Source organism: Pezoporus flaviventris, unplaced genomic scaffold (assembly GCF_033815535.1).
Source record: "Pezoporus flaviventris isolate CSIRO_AGI_PZ_B2104156 unplaced genomic scaffold, CSIRO_AGI_Pfla_v1 ptg000090l, whole genome shotgun sequence".
Taxonomy (NCBI): Eukaryota; Metazoa; Chordata; class Aves; order Psittaciformes; family Psittacidae; genus Pezoporus; species Pezoporus flaviventris.
In genome coordinates this window covers 3,460,605-3,480,362 of record NW_026892638.1, presented here as the reverse complement: position 1 = coordinate 3,480,362, position 19,758 = coordinate 3,460,605, and the positions used below count along the sequence as shown (strand labels likewise).

Below are 19,758 nucleotides of genomic sequence, written 5' to 3'. Positions count from 1 at the left end.
GGCCCGGCCCGGCCCCTGACCCCGAGGGGGGCCGGCACAGCCCGGGGCTGCCTCGCGCGTCCCCGTTCTGCCTGGCTTGGGGTCAGGAGGTGCCCGGTTGCTCCCGCGGCTGCCCTCAGCCAGGGGCCGGTCCGGCATCCTTCTCCGCGGGGCTGACCTCGGCGGCACGAACGGGACGGGAGGGGCGCCGAGCCAGCGCTCTTCATCCCTACTGCGGGTGGCTGTGCGCGCGATGAGCGCCGTGCTGCGGGGAGCCCTGCGGGTGCTGCGGCCCCCTCGCCGCGGCGGTTGGCCCGACCCCCTCGCCGCGGCTGCCCTGCGGCCCCTCAGCAGCGGAGCGGGCGCCCAGGGGCGGTGAGTTCAGTCCCACGGACCGGGCCGGGCAAAGCCGAGCCGGGCTGGGCTGTACCTGGTGGGCGGGGGGGGGTTGCCGCTAGCGGCCGTGGCTCAAGGCGCGACCCCCAGGATGGCGCTGCTCGACGGGGCTGTGAGGGAAGGGCGGGGAACGGGCTCGGTGTGCCTGCCTGCGGAGCGCCGACGACTCCCGGTCGGGGGCCACCGGGCTTCTCCCCGTGGGCAGGAGGTGCAACTTCCCCTCAGACCAGACCATCCCGGGGTGAGCCAGTGGTCTGGTACAGAGACATCCCTCCTGGTGCCTTCTAAGCCATGTCGATGTGCAAAAAATCACCTGTTTTACCTGTGTGAACAGTGAAGTTCACAGGGAAGGCACCCCCCTGATTCTTCCCAGGCTCCTGGGTTTGAAAGAAAAGGTTTGAAAAGAGATGAAATTCAGGTGAGCAAATTTCAAATTCATAAAAATGCATAAAAGAAGCATGAGAAACAGTACTACACTTGACCTTGATTACCATGGCTCTCAAAATTCAGTAGTGGAGCTGGTGATAAAGTGTCTCACACCCGGCTGTTAAAGAGCTTATTGTTAACTTGCAAAAATTAATGTGTGATGTCAGAAAAGAGCATGTGTGGTTCACCAAGTTCAGAAAACTTGTGGTGTCCATTGCTCCCATGTACTTTAATTTTCATTCACTGCCACATAGTAAGCATGGTGCATGTTCCTTCTGAAATAGTATGAAATATCACATTATAAGATGTCCACTCATAATACATAAACTAATGGCTTCGATTTCTGGGTGCTGGATGGGTGGAAGACTAGTTACACATTAGAAAACCTTTTGCCAGACAAGTTGCGAAAGCAAATGTACAAGGAGGGAAGGGGCAAAACTGAGTATTGATTAACTGTCCTGAAGGGAGACATACAGTGATTTCATACCAGTCTGTACTGCTGTGATACTAAGAGATTCTACCTTGTCTCACATAAAAAAAACAAACAAACAAACAAATAAAAACCACCAAAAAAGAAACAAACAAACAAACAAAAAAAAAAACAACAAAAAACCCCACGCAGCTCTTTTAAAATAGGATAAATTTCTGATCTGGCTTGCTTCTTGGCTTTCTGTGGATAGGGCAGTAGAGAGTAGGATGAGGTGAGATGGAGGAGGAGATGGCTGCCTATGGCAGCAGTTTTGGTTTGTGCTGGCTTGAAGTGGTTGTGAAAATGCAACCCGGTGTAATAGCTGGTGTGAGCCGTTGACGTAAACCAGTTTCTATAATGTTTAGATTTCAGCAAAGTAGAACATGTCAATATAGAACAAAAATGTAAAAATTCTTTCATTGTGAATGAACGCATACACTGATGTTGTGTGCTGACACTTGCTTTAGAAATCTAATAAGGTGCCTTACTAAGTAGACTTTTCTGAAGATTTTCTTTTTGTGTTTCATATACTACAGCACTTTTGAAAAGTCAGGGTTTTACACTGTCTTTTCAGGGGTACAGTTTCCTATTGAGAAATAGGATCTATTTATAAGGGTATTTTTGACAAATAAGGATTTTAAGTGAGTGGAAGCAAACTTGCTTTGTTTTTTGTATTACTACTGTTTATGTATCTGACCATTTAAAAACATTTACTTTAAAAGAAGATAATAGGACTTTTTACAAGGGCATGTAGTGACAAGACAAGGGGAATGATTATAAACTGAAAGAAGGTGGATTTTGATTAGACATGAGGAAGAAATTCTTCCCTGTGCAGGTGGTGAGGCACTGGCACAGATTGCCCGGGAGAAGCTGTGGCTGCCCCATCCCTGGCAGTGTTTAAGGCCAAGCTGGACAGGGATTGGAGCAACCTGGGCTAGTGGAAGGTGTCCCTTCCTGGGGCGTGGGGAGGGAGGGAGGAACTGGATGAGCCTAAACGTTCCTTCCAACCCAAACCATTCTATGATTCCATGATACTATTATAGACAGTGAACATTTTAGGTTTTAGGTCAGGTGTGTCTATACTCCCAAACAGGCACCAAGTTATATTGATCGGAGCAGTAAACAAGAAAGATGGACAAAAGTGCAGTTGTCTTCTTGTAACTGTCTGTAATTTTATTTTTTTCCCCAGGAAAGAAACCCCTTCTCCTTCCTTAGGGAAAGATAATGCAGACACAGTGATCATCGGAGGTGGTTGTGTTGGTGTGAGTCTAGCCTATCACTTGGCTAAAGCTGGCTTGAAGGATGTTGTTCTGCTAGAAAAATCTGAGCTCACTGCTGGATCTACTTGGCATGCAGTAAGAAATGTTTTGTTAATATTTCAGATTAACAGCAGTTTGTGTATCCAACCATAGTGGACGTTTCATTACCTTTATATTCTCTGGCTTTCCAGAGATTAACAATCTTGATTATTTTATAGATACAAACTTTAGCCCTAAGTTCTTTATAGATCAACTGTATGAGTTTGGAAGAGTTGGTTCAGCTACCCATAGCACACTTTTCTCATTATTAAAAATTGGACTGTATTTTGAAATTACTGGAAGGTAACTATTAGTATTATCACACATTTTTGGCAGTAAACTGGATTTAAACTTAGGCTTTTTAAATTTAGGGTTTTGTTTCTAAGGTGATTGAATTTATACTACAGACTTTATCACTGGAAATGGTTGCACTGCCATACATAAACCAAAAACGTGCAATTTGACATTATTGTATCTGTAATTACTATTTTTTTAATATGTAACATACTGAAAAAGAGGTGATTAAGCAGTGTTATCAGTGTCCAGTTCTCAGAGAATATCACTGTCGCAGAAACTGATTTCTCTTAGATACAAGAGCTTTCTTTCCTGTCACAGCTGGCATTACACAAAATCTTGGAGGAGCAAAGCTAACAGCTGTACACTGTGGGGTTTTCTTCAGGCTGAATGTTTGTACTGTAAGAACAAGAACTAAAAGGACATACATGTAATAATGACAGTGGGGACACCTCCTGTAATAGTGCTAATAACATGGACATACTGGTGCACAACACGCATGTATGTAATTTTCTATGTCAGTGTCTGGAGTAGGTAGTGTAATGAAATGAAATAAAACTTGCCACAATAACATTTTTTTATCCATTCATTTCCAGCTGCACGTAGCTGAAACTGGGAGAATATTATCCCTGTGTGTAGCAACACAAAAGAGTAAAAACCCAACAGTTTGCTGTCTCTAGAACTACTCTGTTAATACAATGTAACTATAGTCGCTGAGTGCCTTACATGAACAAATTAAGGAGGATAATTCAAAGGGATTATATTTGATTTGTATTCTCATACTTCTCCCAGGAGAGGAAGTCTGAATTTGAAGTCCTTCATCTTAGAGCAGATGTTTTATGTGTTTGGGGCCTTATGAAAGAGCAACAGTAAAAAATGAAATTAAAAATATCACTGTCTGAATGTATAAGTAAGTTTATACTTCATTGTACTTGCTTATTAACAAACAAAGCAAAGAAAGCACATTGTAAGGAGTTAGGGAAAACAAAATTAAGTAATTACATCTCTTTTAGACGCTCATACCACAGCTGATGGCAGTTCAGCAAACAAAGCAACACCATGCATAGTGTCAGCTAATGCATCTTCTGTATTGAATCAAAACTATGAAATGTTCAAAGAAATACTTTGACTTAAGAGTCCTCTAGAGAGGCACAGACTGATTTTATTTACCCAACGTGTATACGGAACAATATGTGTGTAAAATATAATAAAAATCCTCCTGTGGAACAAGAAACCTAAATCATGAATGAGGGTTGTTACTGTTTCCTTTTTTCTTATTGTTTTACTTGCTTGCTCTAGTTTATTACTTATAACCGTGTAAAAGAAACCTCTCCTTCAGTATTTTTTGCCCCCACTTCTTACTGAATGCACAGTGGAACACGGAATGAGGAGCTCTGTTTCAAAGATAGGGAGGGACCTGGAGCGCAGCAGAGAAAATGCCTGCACCACCACAACTGGGAAGGCTGCCTTGTGGCACCTGCTGCAGCAGAATTTGGTGTGATTAACCCAGCAAGAAACCTAGTTATGTGACAGACTAAAATGGATAATCATTAGGTAGAGTGCATGGTATTCTGTCTTTTTTTCATCTATCTCAGGGTGCTGTATCTGAAGATTAAAAAATTGATGACAGGTCTATTTCAGATGATGAGAAAGATCAAAACTGTGACTGTGAGTTCTTTGTTATACTAAGTACTGTACACTTACCAGTGTTTTCCTCACAGTGATACAGTAATAGATACAGTTGGAAATTACACATACAGTTAGCACATGAAATGCTTGTAGTATGTTGCCTGCAGCCACAAATGATGAAATTAGTTCTGTGCTGTACTATATCACATTTTCTCTATCACAGTCTGCTAAGTCCTGCTAGAGCTCAGGATCATGTTTCATGTAGATCATATTCCTGCTAGTATTGGTGCCAAAACTTTCTGCCACTTCTCTGAGGTCTGAGATAAATCTGGCTGAATTTCACACGTTATTAAAACAGCACAGAAAGTGTGTTTTAAAGCACATTTATCTATTGCCAGTAATAAGAACATATAACTGAGCAAATGCTGCTCATTTTTGTACCTGTCTGACCATATCAAAGCAGTGGTTATTCCATGTGTGTAAACAAAGCCATGTCTTGGGCTTTAAGGTCTCTCAAAGCTCCACTATTCTGCAGGTTAGATAATTTGCAATCTTAGTGAAGCCCCAGGGACCGAACAAGGCATGTAAAACTCGCTCAGCTAGCAGGCTCTTGGTGTTGTTACTTTTTTAAAAGGTGTTTTCTAGGAAAACACTTAACACATCATTCTGTTACGTAATCCTTTTTCTTGCGACAAGCAATTGATTTTGTTGCTAACAAAATCACTGTCTTACAAAACGAGCAAAGCTTAGAGCAAACCTCCCTCAAATCCAGGGGTGGTTCACTCTGAGCTCAGGAAAACAAGCAGACACACTGGGAGGCCAGCTGGGCCAGATAGGGAGCTCGTGAATGAGTTTTGGAGCAAAAGCACAGTATAAAGAAGGTAGAAGCAGAAAAAGGCTACAAAGGCACAATTTAGAAAAATTGGCTGGGCATGAAAAGGGGATGGTGGGAAAGCCAAAGCTCAGCTACAGTTAAGACTTGTAAGGAACATTAAAGGCAACAAGAGGAGCATCTACTGCCATATTAGTGGTAAAAGGCTGAACAAGGGGAATGTGAGGGTGTTGTTGAATGGGATGGGTAATTTAGTCGCAGTGTACACTGATAAGGCTGAAGTACTCACTGTCTTCTTTGCCTGAGTTTTCACTGACAAGTTTTCTCAGGCCTGAACAGGGTTCAAAAAGAAAAGGAGCTACCAGCAGTAGTTGAGGATCAAACTGGTAATTACTGGGAGAATGTGATTCATGCAGATACATTGGACCAGATGGGCTGCATCCAATGCTGGCAGCATTGCAAGGCCACAGATTGCGACATCTCTGGAGATCGGTGGAGGTATCCAACATTTGGAGAAGGGCATATGTACGCACCTTCAAAAAAATCCACAAGCAGAGGATCTAAAGGCCAGCTAGGCACACGTTGGTTCTTCAGAAAATTACAGTGTGTCTCAGAGCTGGGCCTGTAAAGGAGAAAAAAGGTGATTTTGAACAGTCAGCATGGATTTGCCAAGTATAAGTCATGTCTGACTAAATCTGGTCACATTCTATGATAAAATGACCAGAGTTTCTAGACAACAGGAGAGCAACTGGTGTCACTTACCTGCCCTGTAACAGAATTTAAACACTGTTTCCCATAATACTCATGTATTCAGCTGAAGATGTTATGGTCCCTATGGCTGGACAAACAGATAGTCAAAAGACTGGTGGTTACGTTCAGAGGGCAGTGGTTAATGGCTCATACTCTACCCAAAGCCTGGAAATACGTGGCGTGTTGCAGGGGTCTGTCCTGGGGCCCATCTTGTTTAATATCTTTATCAATGAGCTGGAGTAGGTGACAAAATACGTGCTCATCAAGTTTGCAGTTCCCACCAAACTGGGAGGACTGACAATGCACATAAGAGCAAGGCTTCCGTGATGAAGGACCTAGAGAGTCTGTGAGGATGGAAGGACAGGAACTTCATAAAATTTGACAAGGACTGAGACAAATGCAAAACTCCACACTTGGCCAGGGAAGTAGTGCAATCTCTGTCCTTGGAGATTTTCAAGATGGGGCTGGAGAAAGTCTTGAACAACCTGGCCTGGTCTTGTAACTGACCTCCTTTCAGTATGAGGTTGGATAGAGACTTCCTGAGGTCTCATTCAAACTGTTTGGTTTATTATCATTATTTTATGATTCTATGATCTTAACTTTTATATAGTACAGTCAGGTTATAGTTGTCTCTCAAGTGCACTCCTGAAATCAGAAACATCAATTATCTGAAGCCAAAAGGCATCAAATGTGTTTCAAATTCTTTTCTTCACTTAAAAAAGATCAGAGAGAGAAGGTTTTATTTAGTTTTTGCACTTTAAAGATCTTGAATGTGTGTGGTTTTGTAGCTAACTTGCAAGTGATTTGTGGTTCATTTGATTCAAAGGACTTTACTAACGGTGACCAATAAAATGGAATTTCTCTACATCTGGACAATGTATTAGATTTTGAAAAATAACAGAAGACCAGAAAATGTTTACATGCATAAAAATAGACAGTAAAAACAATATCCTATGACAAAATTGCAGGTACAAGTAAATCAATTAGAATCATAGAATCATAGAATAGTTAGGGTTGGAAAAGACCTCAAGATCATCAAGTTCCAACACCCCTGCCATGGGCAAGGACAATGGCTCATAGATAATTATACATGGCTAAAGAAATGTAAACATTTCAATGCCTAATTTATTTCTTTATTCTGAATACAGAGAACAAAAGCCCTTAGGATTTATTTTTAAGAAATAAACAAGTTTTAATTACAAATTCTTCAGTGAAAGAGTGCTGGGTTTTAGTCAGAGATAATGAAAATAAATGTGTTCATAACAACATAAAAGCGCATTCATTTACTGAAGTATTTAGTCTCCAGTAGTGTCCAGTATAATGATGATCTGATATGATAATAAGAAAAGGACAAGTAATATTTTTCCTGACTATTAATTTAACCCAGGGACTTTCTGAATCCACATCCCTGCTTTGTACTTAATGTGGCCCTTAGTAGATTTATCTCCCTTCTACAGATATGTGTGATCACTTTTTAAAACTGGGATTGTTGTGATAATGAAAAATACCAAACGTAAGTAGGGAACTGAAGCCAAATTTAAGACTAAAATATAGGCACAACAAAAAAATATAATACTGGTAAATGACTAATTTTGAGATTTTCTTCCGTAGGTTTATTTGGTGTTGATAAAATACAAAGGAAAGTAGGAAAAACTTTTAACACTGTGGCTAGCGTAAAGACATGCAATCAGTAATGACATACAGTTATACTCTTGCTCTGAAGATCCTGAGTACCTGTCATCTCAGGCAATGAGTAAGATTCATGGTAAGCCATTTGTTTACCATGGTAAGCAAGTTTGATGGTAAGCCATTTGCTAAGAGCAGCTTCAAGTTAATTTTTTCTGAGTAAAAAGATCTAGTCTTAAATGTGAAGTCACACCAAGAAAGATGGGTCAGAAGAAGCCATAGTGGAAAAAAACGATGATGTGTGGTCTAATTCATGCAATATCTGTTGGTATTAATTATAAAGAAGTGTAACATTTAATAGGTTCTTAGCATAACTAAATTAGTTTAAAATGTCTTTAAAGACCAGTAAATCACGTTTGTTATTCATACGTGTACAGTTATTCCAATGGCTTTAAAAGTTAAAGACTTAAATGTGTAGCACAGAACAGAGTTAATGAGTTAAAATCAAGAGTAGTTAATGTATATGCATGCTAAGCAACTTACAAGGAAACCATCAGAACTCTACCGTATGTGTTACTTTTCACTTTTATATTTTCTGCTGCCTTTTTCTCAGAATGCCAGTGAATGCCAAGGTGGAATCTTGTGTCTAGTTTCCTTAACTGAAGCAACCTAAATCTATGAACAAGTTCTGTTTTGGTTAGTAAAATACGTGCTATATATAAATACAAAGTATTCAAAGCAGTGCTGCTAGCTTGAAAACCTAAGGTAATTTTGCATTTCTGTTGTCTCCCTTGGAAGAAGGGGTTTAGAGATGGGGAGATAAAAAGAGATAAGCTTAATTCTAATAACAAATTCTACTTTTTCTAAGTGCTAAATGTCTGCAGGTATGAATGTCATTAGATTGATGCAGCTGTCTCTACTGTAGGCAGGTGAATAGTTTCCTTAAATACAGAAGAGGCTGTGGTAACTTCTTGATTTTACCTCTGCATGAACCCAAAAAAGGCTTGACAGCTTTCTGAAGTCAGACCTGGTAATGGTAAGATGATGTGCAAATATGTATAGCGATTTCTTAAGTTACTTCTGAAATGTAGCAATTGCTCTTTAACTACCACATGAGACAACTGTTGAGAATAGAAGAACACTTGACTTCCATGGCACTGCTGTTCACACTGCAGAAAATAACTCGTGTTAAGTTCTGGTGTATGTGAAGTTTTGATTTCTCTCCCATCTCCATCTGCAAGAAGGAAAAGATCCTATTACAGGACATATAATCAGTTGATTTAGTTGATCAGGAATGGAGTTGTGTGTCTCTTCTGAAAGGCTTGAAACAGACAACAGAATACTTTAAGCAAGAAAGGAAACCATAGGGGAGAACAACTGCAACAGTATCATGGGTTAACAAATCTGATGAGAAAAGACAGGTGGTAAAGAGCATGTGCAGAGAACAAGAGTGCCGTAAGTAGGGAAAGGACTGTATTTTTATTTTCGTAGCAGTTGGCTCTACCCATGTGTTGCTTTTCTTTACAGTATTTGACAGCTCCTTTTCAATGACTTTGGAAGAAAGGAACGAAAATACTGCATTTCTAATCGTATTTCTGTGTTGTTCCCATTTCTTGTTTAAGGCTGGTTTAACTACTTATTTTCATCCTGGAATAAACTTGAAGAAAATCCATTCTTACAGCATCAAACTCTATGAAAAGCTGGAAGAAGAGACTGGACAGGTAATCTCCTTAATCTTTAAAGTATTAATTAAGATCAGTACTGCTAGTCTTATAAAAACGTTTGGAGTTGACAAGTTGTATACGTTTATGTGTTCATGACTACAATAAGGCTTCTTTTTTATTGAAATATAGTCTTCTGCTTACATGTATATGCTGTAGTCTGGTGCTTAGTCACTAAATATTTTAGATGGTTTCACAGATTCCTCTAAAGTTCAAGAAAATGGTTTTGATAAAAACATCTCAGAAGTTCAGCAGAGTGAGAGTCTGCAACATCAGCTTGGTATGGGAGTTCAAATAACATCAAGACCTGGAATGAATGGATTGATTACGATACATTCCTGCTTTAAACATGTCCACTTAAAAACTCATACGATATGACGCTGCCTGTACTTGAGAAGATTGCTGTAATTCTTCCCACCCCTTTTAGGGATGTGTTTTTATTTAGCAACTTAAGGAATGGGTATGCAAAGAAACATGGGAGTCGTCTTTTTTATCTGGCATCATTCAGCCATATAGCTTTCATTCACGAAATTCATGCTTGCTTCAGACTTCAGCAGAAATTGTATGATTCTCACTGTACTAGTCTAAAAACTTGACAACTGTAATAAAATGCTTTTTCTTCTTTCTATTGCTTATCTAGGTAAGATGCTACAGCAGATTATCATTGTGAGTTTGCTAAAAGCCTTACTGAGACATATTAATATCCCATGAAGTAAATAGCATTTACCAGAAAGTGAACATTCAGTCTCCAGCTATATAAGGATTTCCACTTTATTAAAAAGACAAAAAAAGGCTGGTGGTTATTCATTGTGTTTATAAAGGTGCTTAGTCAGTTAAATATATTCTGCAGCATCTCAACAGAAAATGATGCAGGTGATAGACTTTAACATAATCAGTTATGTATTTATTTTTGAAATCTGATTCTACTTTTGAAAGTGTATGATTAAATATATTCAAATATTATTCAAATCTTAATGAAAATAATATCATCATGACATTCAATAAAAGGTTTTTATGACTGTTTTGAAGATAGTAAGTATTTACCCAGGAAGTTAATTTGGTAATTTTTTTATTTTATTTTATTTTCTCTAGGTTTTTGTATCTAAGTCCTGCTCCTTCAAGGGCACTTAACTATTTAACTTCTTTAAAGTGATGTTGGTGACAAAAATCCTAATCCCTAATCTTCCCATAGCATCAGAACATGCATTTATGGAGGTAAGTAAAGGTTCTTTCAGTAATTAGCTTTTGCTCTTTGTTTTAGGCTGTGGGGTTTCATCAGCCTGGCAGCATCAGGATTGCTTCAACTCCTACTAGAGTGGATGAATTCAAATACCAAATGACTCGTGCTGGTTGGCACCCAACAGAGCAGTACCTAATCACACCTGAGAAAGTACAAGAACTATTTCCCTTATTGAACATGGATATGGTAAATAACCCAATTTTATGTGAAATAACTTCTGTTGCAATTAAATATTGATCTATCAGTTGGCAAGACAGAAGGTCTGTTTCCTTTATACAAATTGCATAAGAAATTCTTGGTTTTCAGTGAAAAAAAGGTGCTAAAATCAGACTCACATGCATTTTAGGATATACTATATACCAGTGTGCATACTATTAATTGTAATATTATAATATTAAAATATTGCAACCTTTGATCACATGGAAGAGCCGAGCAACTTCCTTAGACCATTGTTAAGTTGGATAGCTGTACCACTGATGTTGTTATATGTTTTGAAAGTTTGCTTTGATTTGACTCCTTAAGGTTTACTGCACTCACAAAAAGAAAGCTGTTTTAAAAAGTTAGTTAATTTTAATAAGTTTTAATATCTTTCATTTTGTGGGATTTTGCCTCCACTTAGGTTTTAGCTGGCTTGTATAACCCTGGAGATGGTCATATTGATCCCTATTCTCTCACTATGGCCTTGGCTGCAGGAGCCAGAAAATATGGTGCCCAAATAAATTATCCTGTCCAAGTGACCAACCTGAACTCCCGATCAGATGGAACATGGGAAGTTGAAACTCCACTTGGAATAATTCAAGCAAAAAGAGTTGTGAATACTGCAGGTAGGATTTAACATAAACATTTGTATACTCTTCAGATTCATAAACTAGCTGACACAGAGCATGCGTACTGAATTGTGTGGATTACATGAATAAGCAATATATGTTTCTGAACATTCACTTGGTTTGTGGTAAAATATACTTTGCACCTATTACTTTACAGTCTTGTGAAAATTTAGCTCTTATGTTAATTTTCGTTGACTGGGCATTGAAAAGATTTCTTTCTGGTTTGTCTCCAGCAGCTTCTAGTCAGACAGTCTTGTTAGATTTTTATAGCAGAAGAGACCTTTTTTGATCTAGTGTAAGTTGCATAGAAAAGAGGCTACTGCCCATGCACATTGTCCTCTATGAAAGCTCCTTAGGAAGGGAGATGGGATGTACAAATGAAATAGAAAAGTCTTCACTGTTTCTTCAAAGAAATTGAGGATTTGCAGCAAGTAAGATAACCCTGTCTATTTTAGTATTATCTTTCTCTAAGATTTAACTCTGTCCACATATCCTTGAAACTGGATTTTTGTTGCCCTTTGAGTAGTATTTTAAATGTATGCTTGGCTTAACAATACATTTTTTTGTGTAATAAAAATTTCCTAACTCAAAGGAGTTTGTATTTACATATGCAATTTTTATTCTTCATTGTGTTAAAGAAGCCAAACCAATATTTCTGTTTCAAATAGCTTTTGGGCAAGAGTCTTTGGTTTTTGTGTTTGTTTTCTTAAACAAGTCGATAGGTCTAAAGACCCATATTAAACCCAAACTTCACGTATTTTTATGCTGCTTTATACAAGTTATAGAAAAATATATTATTGGTAAAACTGTTGGTACCTCCTACCCTTTAATTTCTAGTAAAAGACTTTCTGCTTTCAATTGTTTGAAAACACTCTGAATACTTACCATTTGGATGAAATTTTTGCAGACGGTCTGTCTCAAACTGAATCATATCTGCATTGGTAGGGCATGAGTCTTTCATATTTCCAACCTCAGTGAATAATCAGGCTTCAGTAGGAAGCTGTGATGACTTAAGAGGGCTTCTTTCTCAGATGGGACAAGTGAACTGAGAGCAAGGATATAGTTTTATAATTCCTTTCTACACCTGTGCAGTGGACAAGAAAAAAGATCTATTTCTAGTGCAAAGCAGATAAAATGAAGAAGTTGAGTGAGACAGGGATTCTTGTTGGCTGTCATGCCTAAGAATAGGAATTATCAGTGAGTTGGACTGGGAGAATGAAATGCTTGGGAAAGGTTCCTGGGAGTGGTTGGAAGCACTGGCAGTTAGGGTGCTAGTGAACTTGCTGAATAAGGAAGCTCAAACTGCGAAGGACTGTGGGAATGGCAACAGTGGGGACCGTGGAGAGGGATAGTGGAAAGGAATCTGAAAATAGTTCATTAAGGGAACTGCAGCTGGAGGTTTTCAGGCAAAAAGACTGGGAAGAATACCTGAAGAATGGTTGTGTGTGAAACTGGGACTGGAAAAGTGGAGCTGCCTGAGCAGTTTGAGCCTGAATGACTGACAGAATAGCAAGGGAGAGGTAGATGAGAACAGATTGGAAGAGAAGGCAGGTGGAACAGGGTTTGACAAGTGAGGGCCGCTGACTTGCACATGGAGACACAATAGCTGAAGAAGGATGTAATGACTAGAGTAAGAACAGCAGAGCTTTAGACAGTGGAAAATAAGAGCAGGTACAGGACAAGCAGGGATGGGGAAGAGAGAAGATTGGGACAGTGAGGAATTTGGTGGGAGTAAGATAAAAGGGCTAACTGAGAAGATGGGCATTACTGGGTGACTTTTCTTTCAGTGTCTGTGATGTAGACAGCCCTGTGTTAGATCATTCCAAGCTTTCAGTAAAGACTATCTGGGAAACCCATTGCAAAATGTGCTTCTCATCATATACCTCCCATATGTAGGTGATCACCTGCTATTGCTATATGCCTAGCTAAAATAGCAGTGATCTGAAAAAACTTCACCTTGAGGTTGTAAGCATGGTTATGGGTACCACATACTGACATTATGGAGAGAAAGAGAGCTAGAAGAGTTCAGTATGCTTTTTAGAAAGCAAACAACCACACAAACACAGAAGCCAGATTAAAAGAATTTTACTTAGACTGCAAAGTCAAGCACTTAAAAAGTTAGAGGCATTAATATTTGATTGACTTTGACTGTCAGTTCATGGCTTTCAGGCATGAATTATGAGACAGCATTCAGTTACAAAATCACAAGCTGTCTTACTAATAGTATCTTTATGTCATTTGTTACACAGTATGGGTTTATTGATCAAGAGTGATCCAAGATTACGGAATGGAAAGGCAGGTCTTTCGGCAATCAGACTTCTTAATTAGGCCTCAGACTTCTAGGCACTCATTCCAAACTATTTGCTCTTCATCATATGGATGAGGTATCATCACAGGTGTAGTAATTTCCTCATATTTTTGTAGTGTAGTTCTCTTTCTTTGGCTTATTTATCAAGTTGACATTAGGCAGAATTTTCTAGTAAATGCTTTTTGGAGTTTATTTGCAAAAATTAGAATGCACCCTTGTGAAATTTTTATGTTTCTTTTATTATATAGTAAGCTATTAGGCTAACAATAGATTCAGTTAATTCTCTTGTGTAGTTAACTGTTCAGCCAAAATGAACATTTAAAGCACATATCGCCTAACATTCTGGCCAAAGATGTGAAATCAATACTGTATAACACATATCTCTTCTAAATGTTCTCTCAGCTAACATTCATTCTTCTCAGCCTTGCCTCATTCCACTACAGATCATGACTGGTATCATTCAGAGCACATATTTTAAGCTCATGTTGTAATATGAGCAGAGAAAAACATATCAGAAGGCTCTCTATATTCCCTCTCTCCCTCATCCCCCAACTGACATCTGCTGTGGAACTGGTACAAACTAGTTCCAACCGATCTTTAGCTGTTCCTTATGCGAGATTTCCATGTTGGAAGAAAGCAGATGCTTAATAAATAATCTCTGACAGGATCTAACTGGTACAGAGCCTGCTGCAGTGATTTGCAGCCTATTTATAATGGAATATTTGATTAAAGTCTACAAAAATAGTGAATTTAGTTTACTTATACAGTATCTGTGTGTGTATATAAGCACATGTTTGCAGATATGCACACACTGTATATACAATCGTTTATATATACATAATGATGGAAGATTTTTTAAAAAACAAGTCCAGCAAATATGTTAATACCACTACTAAATATTTCACCATCAGATGTTTGCAATCCCTACAATTTAATCTTCACAAGTGTCCTAGATATATGATTTATGCCTTCCTATATCTCTACTATGTGTGATATAGAACTTGACATCTGCTTCCAATTAGAATTTTGTCTCAGAGAACATGTTCTTCCTTTACCATTTTTATGTTTGTAATAGCTTTGCACGTGGTTCAGAAAGTTTAAGCACAGAAATTGTAATATTTTTAATTTAGTAAATGTCAGCTGTTGTTATTTTAAGCAATTAAAGAAGCACTTATCATAAGTGTGATTTTTTTTAGCAGTACAATATTTAAGATTTGCTTTTGAGCAAACCTAAACAATTTGCCTGTAACTCAAAAGCAATTTAAAATCACCTGTGTTTGTAACGTACTTCTGCAAACTTGATGGCTAAGAAATTTAATATCATTTTGAAAAAGAAAACTTTACACTTTGAAGACCCAATTTTCTGCTACTTCACATTTTCTTCTCCTCCGTGGATCATTAGCTGACCTTACATTAAAATAATTTTGTTTGTTGGTGACATGGGAATACCCCAATCAAAAGAAGTTCCATAAAGTTTGTTAGTTAATTTACGTTTAAGTAATCCACATTTGTATTTGTCATATGCCATGGAGGAAACCCTTGCAGATGTGCTGGAAATACAACTTTCTTAGAATTTTTTGTTTGTTTTTGTTGGTTGGTTGGGTTTTGGTTTTTTTTTTTGGGGGGGGGGGGGTGGTGGCAGGGGGTGTTGGGGGTTTGCTTTGGTTTGGTTTGGGGTTCGTTTGTTTGATTTTTGTATAAGGAGGCATAGGTCAGGTTTCATTAGCCTTAAAGGAAGTTTTGGATTAATCATAATATGAGTATGGCATGATCTTCCCTGAGCCAGTTTAATTGACTTAGTAAGTGTTCTGTCAGTGAGTCTTCTCCAAGTGGGAGAATAATTAAGAAGGAAAAGCCTTATGTTTGAGAAATGCAGAACAGTAAATACCGGTTTTGGTATTTCCTGCACAAAGGGCTTTTAATTGACCAGGTCTCTTTATCATGATCCTGGGTTTCCTGCTCCCCTGCTTTAGCTGGGTGTCGGCAATTGTCAAGTGAGTCACTGCAGAAAACTTTTTTCTCAGAAATTCACGTTTTTAAAAACTCTGTGTGTTAGGCCCTGAGCCTGGTTTGTTACATTAAATAAGAGACTGACAGCCCTCCTGATGTGGGGGAATGGCACAAGGCCAGCACAGCCCAGCTCAGCTCTTCTAATTTCCCTGGCTTTAGGCCATACCAGGGAGGAGAGGATGTATTCCCAAGTTAATGTCAGGAAGCAGCATAGGCCAGCTGTTCCCTGCAGGACAGTGAGCCAAGCACAGTAACAAGGCTGGCAGGGCAGGGACCAAGCCAGCAAGGGCTCTGTCCTGCAGGACACAAGGGAGGGAGCAGAGCAGGCCCAGCACCAGTGGCTGGGGTCAGCCAACAGTCCAAACCTCCAGACAAGCTTGTGGGGATGAGGCACAGGCAAATCCATAGTGATGAAGCCCAGCTGAGGCCAAGCCAGAAGGTTGATCCACAGGTCAGGAACATCTCTGGTGGTGGTGACCAGGGTCAGACACTGCCTGGGAGCATAGAGATGAAACTAGGCTGAGGTCAAACTGGGAATCAGTCCATGGATCAGGGTCTGGATCAATGTGGTCCATGGCCAGGCACAGGCTGTGACAGAGCTGTAAACAGGCACACATACTATGAAACCAGCTCAAACAGGTTCTGACAGCCCTGAACTGACCTGAAATGAGGTTTCTGGGGCTATTGGTGGAGGCCCCATGTGAGTCTGTTTAGGATCAGTAATGACCCTGGTCACTAATGTCTAGACTTTGTTTTTACAAAGAAAGGTTGGTGATCCTTGAGGGCCCTTCCAACCTGGTATTCTATGATTCTATAATGCCTCTTAGTACCCTCGGGGCTCTGAGAGCTAAATTTTGACCAGATCTTGAAGAGTATGGAATTGAAGAGAGAAGTTGGAGCATTTGGTAAAGACAAGTAAGCACCAAAAAGGAGCAAAGTTGTAAGTTAAACTGGACTACATGAGTGTACATCCCAGGAGAAAGGGGCAGCTGTGTTAGGCAGCAGAACTTGCGGGACATATATTTTCATGAACAGTCTAGAGTCAGCTGGTTACAGAGGAACCAGGCTGGCCTGCCTTCTTTTCCTGGGTGCCATACAGCACATCGCCTTTTATTTGGAAGGTCCTACTACCTTTTCCTGCTCTTCCATTTTGCCTTCTCCCAAACCTCACCCTCAGACTTCACCGAAACTCCTCCTGCATTGGATTCTTCCCCCATTCCCACTTCTGACATCTCTGCTCCTTGATCCAAAGAGTCAGGAGGTATTACAAGCTCCTTAGAGCAGCTGCCATCCCAGTCAATTATATCCATCTAATTCCCAGGTCTTTATGTTTGAACCCCACTACAGATGTGAGCCATGATGCAAAGCCAAAACTAACAAGTTTGGTAGTTAAGTGTCTTCCATTCCTTGACTTTGACACAGGTATCTCACTAAGTGAATGTGACTTAACAGCTTAACCATAACAGAGAAGATTTGGGTCTTCTTTAACTTCCCCTAGTAGTATACATGAAGGACCTTGAGCAGGCTTCAGGGGCAGGGAAATTGTTGCTTGCTTTTTCTGGTCACAGTCTGCATTGGAATTTTTAATTGAGAGCTATGGGAGAGCACACTGACAACTCACCAATACAAACATCATAATGAGTTGATTGCTGTGTGAGAGATGTAATTAATACGAGTCAGATGATGAATGTGAAAGAGGAGAGAAACTTAAATTCTTGAGGTTATCTGGCTTAAAGTACTGCTTTGAACTGTGTTAGGACTTAACTACTCTCCCGGGGAAGCATACAAGCTCATTTGATTGATAGTAAGACACTAGGTTAACTGATATGAGCTAACTTATTCTGTTTTTTAAGTGTCTCTGGCTTTGCTAGGACTGCACTGCAGACATACTTTACTGAAATAAACCATGGAGTTTGTGGGACTATTAATTAAATTATCTTCTGATATTTTAGAAGCCTAATTTATATTTTACTGTTTTTTTTTTTTAATATCTGTAAAGTAGAATAATATATGGTAGTATAATTAGGAACAAGGACATAGAATTATGGAAGGAAGATTATGCTTTCTAATGTAAAAAAATAATCTGAAGATTTAAAATATGGAAAAAAATTCTTTGTCACATTGCATAAAGCTCAGCACTCCCTGCAAGTTTTACTATTATTTTCCATTCACTGAAATTAGTGTTTGAATATTTCTATTTTGATTTTTGTCTTCTCTAGGCTTCTGGGCCCGTGACATAGGCAAAATGATTGGCCTGCAGCACCCTCTTGTACCTGTTCATCATCAGTACGTTGTGACATCAACTATCCCTGAAGTGAAAGCCCTAAAAACAGAATTGCCTGTGATTCGTGACTTAGAAGGATCATATTATCTGCGGCAAGAAAGGGATGGTCTTTTATTTGGGCCATATGAAAGTGAGGAGAAGATGAAGCTGCAGGACTCATGGGTAACAAATGGAGTCCCACCAGGTAATTAAGAACATTAAATCTTTAAACTTGGTAAAGACTAGCACATCTTTTAATGTGTATAAATCCCAGCCTGTCATGATGCCTTATGTGATGGAAAATAGAGCATATTTGCTATGCATGATTGTAGTGCAGAAATATTTTTTCAAAGAACGGTTGTAACTCTAATGATAAGGGTGAATAGAAATAAAAATGTAACATCAGAAAGCATGAAATGCACTTCTACAACATAGTTTTACCCTACTCTCTGACACGTGCTTGTGTGTTGTGATTAGATGCAGTCATCAAATCTGTGTTATGTAGCCTTTTGCAACTGAACAGGGTTCTTTTCTAAGGTACAGTTCTCCCCAGTATACTGACAGGGGCTCTGGATTTTTGCTGTTCCCCTGATGTGGTTGTCAAATAGGAACACAGGTATAGCAAGGAATGCCTTAAACAAAATGCTGTACTTCTATGTAAGTACAAGCAAGCTATATATTTGTATAGAATTTTTGTGCAAAAAATTTCTATGTCATACTGCTGTGTTACATTTAAGCTCCAGCATTCCATTCACTTCTAGACAGAAAGTTATATTAAGTCAATAGTGTTGCTGTTTAAAGAAAATCACTACATGTTTCCTCAGTAAAAGAATCAGCGCTGTTGGGCTTTGGATTACACTATCACGGCTTCCTGAATTTATTGTCTCCAATAGCGTTAAGTCCCTCTATAGAGTAATGTTTAATAATTCTTAGAGCCCACACTCGAGGGTGAAATGTATCCTCAAATTCACTAAACACCATAGAAATCATAAGCTGACACAGATAATATCATTCTTTCCCTCACAAAACTTCTGGCATATTGAAAAAATAAGTGGGTCTTATTAACACAGAAGGAAGATCTTGTGTTTTTCTACTTTCTCTCTACTTCATTGCTGAATCTTCATGACCTTAGGGTTAAACAAATATGTATAAAGGACAGTATAACTGCAGTAACAATGAACCGGATCCTACAAGTAACTCAGGTTTTATAGACACCAGTTTTCTTATGTAGGATAGCAAAGGCTTAAACATACTCACTGATGAATTCCATTTAACTTTCATATGCATAGATTGCATAACTGTATTTAAAATGTAAGTATTTTCAGATAATGAAGTATATAATAAAAGACAAATATTTGTGCAGGTTTTGGAAAAGAACTTTTTGAGTCTGATTTAGACAGAATAATGGAGCACATTGAAGCGGCTATGGAAATGGTCCCTGTTCTGAAAAAAGCAGATATTGTAAACACAATTGCGGGTCCTATCACCTATTCTCCAGACATTCTTCCTATGGTGGGACCACATCAGGGTGTCAGAAATTACTGGGTAGCTATTGGTTTCGGGTGAGTAAATTCGTGACTAACTTGTGTCTGTGATATTGTTAAAAATGGGACTCAGCTCAAACTTTTCACGTTTTTATGAGTTTGTATGTATTTTATGTAAAATGTACTGGAAATAGTCTTAATTACCA

General features: G+C 39.0%; 1 protein-coding gene across 1 annotated transcript in view; it reads left to right on the top strand.

The window, feature by feature from the left end:
* Positions 1 to 82: 82 nt before the first annotated feature.
* DMGDH (dimethylglycine dehydrogenase) overlaps positions 83 to 19,758 on the top strand; it is a 43,126-nt gene continuing 23,450 nt past the window's right edge. The window contains exons 1-7 of the mRNA XM_061475890.1: positions 83 to 354; positions 2,460 to 2,625; positions 9,322 to 9,420; positions 10,682 to 10,846; positions 11,280 to 11,484; positions 18,025 to 18,273; positions 19,432 to 19,630. Of these exons, the coding sequence (XP_061331874.1) occupies positions 233 to 354; positions 2,460 to 2,625; positions 9,322 to 9,420; positions 10,682 to 10,846; positions 11,280 to 11,484; positions 18,025 to 18,273; positions 19,432 to 19,630 (1,205 nt within the window). The 5' untranslated portion in view covers positions 83 to 232. The remainder of the gene's footprint in view (positions 355 to 2,459; positions 2,626 to 9,321; positions 9,421 to 10,681; positions 10,847 to 11,279; positions 11,485 to 18,024; positions 18,274 to 19,431; positions 19,631 to 19,758) is intronic.